At 33.9% G+C, this 5,070-nt stretch overlaps 1 protein-coding gene across 1 annotated transcript; it reads right to left on the minus strand.

The window, feature by feature from the left end:
- Positions 1-3,199: 3,199 nt before the first annotated feature.
- Positions 3,200-5,001, minus strand: LOC134242222 (uncharacterized). The gene is made up of 2 exons (XM_062724310.1): positions 4,479-5,001; positions 3,200-4,300 (listed from the first exon to the last, which is right to left on the minus strand). Exons 1-2 carry the CDS (start codon positions 4,999-5,001, stop codon positions 3,645-3,647), a joined length of 1,179 nt encoding a protein of 392 aa, XP_062580294.1. The 3' UTR covers positions 3,200-3,644.
- Positions 5,002-5,070: the final 69 nt, after the last annotated feature.

Consider the following 5,070-nt stretch of genomic DNA (forward strand, 5'->3'; position numbering starts at 1 on the left):
CAAACTTCGAATACAGGGGTACATCTTTGTAAGATAATTAAAATCAGGGGTTTACTTTAAAGTGTTAAAGTGATGAGGTCGCCCATTTGAACATGACCTCATAAGGAAGATGAAGGAGACATTAAATAATTCATTAACAAATAATTATTCCATTATGTTAAAGGATCGGTGATAAGTCCGAGCGAAATGAAGGGTGGAAAGGGCAAGATCTCCCCCCCCCTGCTTGTTAGAGATCTGCGAATGCAGAAACTGGACGTCGTTTACTCTGAGTCGCTTAATATTAGTAAGGATATCAGAGATTGGGCACTGCTATATATAGATACTATAACCTTACATGGAATAAAATCATAGGGGAGACCCCCAGGTACCACCGTAATCCATAAATGTTAAACTCTTATATGCAGTTATGCATATATGCAGTATATATAAGGAGCAGATCGCTACTTGGTTCAATGCATTTCACTGTAGAGATCCAACGAGTATAGACGTACATCTTACACTGCGTGCTACTCCACGTCGATGAAATTATCAAATTTTACGTATTTTTTCCGAAACAGGACAAAAGTGTCATTAAAAATACAAGTCAATACATTATTTACAAACACAAAAATACACATAAAATCAAGAAGTAAACGCAAAAAATCTAAGGCCACGAAAGAAGTACTACATGTTGGCCACGAGTTTCGAGTGTGCAATCGGGTGTAACGAAATCGAACGGTTTATATACCCGTCTGACGATGCCTATTTATGAGAAGTGTTCAGCTTTAATTCTTATCAACGTCAAATGGTCATAAAGACATGCTAATTTTTTTTAGAAAAGAGGAAGCAATTTTCGTTAAAATTTAAATAAAATATACTTAGTATATGGATTAACGAACAGTATTCAAGCTCAAAAGTCCATTAAACAATGGTCCTTCAACCTTAAACAAACACGGACCTCTAAAACATCAGAGTGGGATCAGGTGCCATGCAGAAGTGAGCTTGCCTGCCACTCGTCACACTCACCGCATGCTCTTTGTCATGCATGATCGGGAAATAACAGAAAATCCGTCTAGAGTACATATTTAATGGCCTAAAAATATGTATGAAAAAAATACATTAGTTTCTGTTGTTTAATGGACTTCGGAGCTTGAAAACTGTTCGTTGTATCCATATATTTCATTTAACGAAAATTACTTCTTCTTTATCGTTATTTATATATATTTTACCAATTTATGCTTTTTTTCCCTTTTCATTGTTTTCGGGAGAACAGCTGTTAGGGAATATATTTGCAAGAAATGCAGAGTATATAGTAATAGTATATACATGTACTATCTTAAAATACAGAAGATGAAGATAACGACCGATGATCGATCTCATAAATCTTCACACAATACAAATCTGTGAACAGGGCTTAAACACGGAACATGAAAATCCCAGGGCTGGGGTCAGGGCCTAGGGGGAGAAAGAATCCCCTGTCGACCGGTCATACCCGTCCTGGGGCCTATTTATTGAAAAAATAGACGACAACACAGAGTCTGACACTTCTGTGTCATATTCATTGGGATATTTTACTAGCATCCACAAGTCAAATTTTATATTTAGTATTTACCACTTGTATTATATATCAAATTAAAGCTTATTAAAAATCATTTAAGAAAAATATAATTTTGAGATTTTATTGTCACGGTGTTACTAAAAATAGACTGCGAAATTTAAGGGTATTGGTCTTGTGTGTGACCACTTTTCTGAAATAAATTAAATGCATCACTTATGGCAAAATTTAAAGTTAGATGTTAAATATATATTTTTACCTTTCTTTTTTCTGTTACTGAGAATCATGATTATTAAATTTCATTGCATAAAACATCTAGATTGGCCTGTATCACTTGTCATTGAGGGCCTACTTCCTGTACATTTAGCCGAGACACACGATAAAAATGCAACGTTACGCCAACGTTATGCTCAGAAAAAGAGGTTAAAAATAAAATCAATAAACCTGATCACAAATTTATTTTAAAACAAGTAAAAAAAACTAAGTTATATCAACTGTTGAGGATTATATCATATTTAGCAAGTGAAACCCCCCAATAGAGCATACTTTACTGGGTTATATCTTTTAAAATATTGTCATATTTTATTACTTTAAGGTTGACTTTTTTTCTTGAAAAGAGGGGAAAACCAATGATTACAATGTAATATGAATGAAATTGATAATAAAATAAAATACAACAATTGCAATAAAGCGTTTTTAATTTTTTTAATTGACATTTTCTATTTATTACCCCTGTCGAAAAATAATCATTATTATAATGTGTAGATTTTGTATGAAAACAGTGCACTATCCATTGTGTTAGTTTTTGACAGCACACGATTATTTTTCTCCTTTTTCAAAAGTTTAGGTTTTATTGTTTTAAAACACAAACATTAAGGCAAAACATGCAAAAAATATAAAAATATGTTGCTGTTTTTAAATTTCAGAAACAAATTCTGTTACAAGGATTTAAATTTAAATACGACCTAAACAAAATATCAACTTTGTTTGGTAGTGTATAAAAGTTTACTATTGCCAAAAATTTTCATCATATCAGTAAATATTGTGATTTCTTTTCTCAAAGAAAATCATCTCTATCAACAGAATATTACACTGACTTCAGAACTTTTAACAAATTGGCAATGAGTTCTTTGTAGGAGAGTGTGCATCTTTTACCATTGTCTCCTTTCTTAGTGAATTTATAAAGTTCTCTTTCTGTAACACATTGTTTCAAAACATTTTTTGTATACCGCAATTGTGCCTTAATGGCCTTGATTTTTTTCCTTGACACGACTGAGCTCATTTACTTTCAATTTACATTCCTTTTGAGATTTCCATAACCCATAGGAAACAATTTCATCGCTCTGTTTTTCAAGACGATGTAACCTTTTTCTTTGAACTTCTGCTTTGTTTTGAAAATCTTGCTCCTGTCGCTCTTCTCTTTTTTGCTGTATTTCTCTTCTCCGTCTTTCAAAGCTATATCTTTCCGTTTGTACAGATTTTCTGGCTTCTGAAATGAGAATTTCCGTGTTTTCTTCTTTACTTTGTAACCAGTCGGATGTTTTATTCAGCAAAAATAGCGTGTAGGCTTCAATTGCAAGAGTAGATTTGTTAGGCTTACTTCTTAAAATATTACTTCTTAATATTTTGTCACCATTCAAGTTATTTGGCGAGAGAGCAGGAAATTTTCCCTTTATAAATTCTGGCAAATTTTGACAAGCATCTGTTAAATACGTTGATAAACGAAGGTAGTGGTAAGACATACTTTCAATAGAGAGTTCTCTGCTTTCAAGCAGATTCCATAAAGGAGTTGTGATCAATTTTGCAACAAGACCTAAAGCTTTCAATCCTGCGACATAAAATGAAACCTTAAGATCCGCAAGTACAGACATAAGGAGTCTCTTACTCTCGATGCATGATTTTTCAAGAAAATCAATCATGTGAGAATGGAGATAAAATATACAAGCTGCATTTTGAAACAAAATATTGAACCTATTTCCCTTAAACGGCTGTAATGGAAGGGATATGATACCATTGTGCTGAAGAAATGGCTGCATGTATGTTCTAAAACTCCCAAAACACCCACTTTTTTCATCTCCGCGCCTAGCAAAAGCTTTGCATGCATTTCGAATCAATCGAAAGCAACCTGACTCCCCTTCTTTAGAAAATCCCTCCTGATAGATTGGTGGGTCCTCTTGAAAATTCCCTTCTCTGTTTCGAACAAACATTTTTGGGCAGCATTGGCCATGTGAACTAGTCCATGAAGACCGCAAAAAAAGTTATTCAGTCTATTGACTGCTTCTTTCCCATCAATATCTAAAGTGTCGTAATCTTTTCGTATTTGTGGAAGAAGACTCTGTCTGTATATCTCTAGTAGTTCGTTGAATTTTAATTCAGTTGCTGCTCTATCACTCATTGTGTTTTGTATGTTGCCCAAAATTTTGTTCCCGCTATTTTCAAGAGTTTTATTGTTTGCATCAGATATATCCTCTAAAATATGTTTAAATTTGTCTAAAGTATTCTCTGCTGACTTGGTTGCCATTTCACGCAGTCCTAAAACAAAATATGATCCCTCTTCGTCGCGAAGCGAGAACCCACCATACTTTAGGCCATATTTCGAAGTTTCATCTGTATGTAACGTAGTATTCCTTTTCTCGGGTAACATTTCTTCTAGTTGTTTTTTAGCGAGTGAAAGACGTTGTATGTTCATATTTGCGATAGTTGATTGACATGGAAGATGATCAGCTTTTTTCCCTGCCAATTTTAAACACGCCTCAATGGTTGGTCCTATAAAAAGAAGTATAAAGATTACTTATTACATGTATGACGTAACTAAAAAATTTATCTTACATATAAGTTAGAGGTACATAAAAAATGATTCTTTCTCTACTTTTTGAAGGAGCACGCACAATAAAACACAAACATAACACACAAACTCAGGATGTACCAAAGTATTAGCACTTACCAATTTGGGTAGCAGGAACATTGTGTTCAAGAAGACTGTATACACATAGATGAAGCTGAGGTGTGAAGGTTTTCTCTTTTTTATTAAACAAGCGAATCACATCATTTTCCTTTGCTTCTTGTAATAGCTCAGACATTGCTGAAATTTCCTCCTCTTTCTCCTTTAATGTTTTCCTTAGTTCTCTGACAACATCGTTGAGGTCATCATTTTCGTCTTGTAATTCGCTTATGGATTTGCGACATTCCTCTACAGATGAATCTGCTGAAGTTTCTAAGCGGGTACATTTCGTTTTCCAGTATTCTTCTCTTCTTTTTGTTCGTTTGGTTTCTTGCTTTGAATCATTTAACTTCTCGCGAAGAATTTCCTTTTTCTTCGTTACTTCGTCTGAATAACTGCTTATACATTGTATGCTGGAATTTTGTTTTGACATAACTGATTCTAATCTTGATTTCTCTGTGAAGACTTTGATTTTCAAGAATAAGTGATTTGGCAATTGAGATGGCCGTGGAAGAAGCATCACCATCTGAGCTAATTAAATAGGATGATTCAGAAACCCTGGGTTTACTTTTAGACATCTTAGGTGGGGACAAAT

The sequence above is a fragment of the Saccostrea cucullata genome, unplaced genomic scaffold (genome assembly GCF_032062105.1).
Source record: "Saccostrea cucullata isolate Sc308-1 unplaced genomic scaffold, CSIRO_AGI_Scuc_v1 ctg489, whole genome shotgun sequence".
Taxonomy (NCBI): Eukaryota; Metazoa; Mollusca; class Bivalvia; order Ostreida; family Ostreidae; genus Saccostrea; species Saccostrea cuccullata.

What these genes read in the sequence shown, in the direction of transcription:
- LOC134242222 (XM_062724310.1), bottom strand. Translation starts at nt 5,001, where the DNA reads ATGGTGATGCTTCTTCCACGGCCATCTCAATTGCCAAATCACTTATTC. An exon ending in TGTTCCTGCTACCCAAATTG is followed by an intron (nt 4,301 to 4,478) that starts GTAAGTGCTAAT and finishes TTCTTTTTATAG; the next exon opens with GACCAACCATTGAGGCGTGT.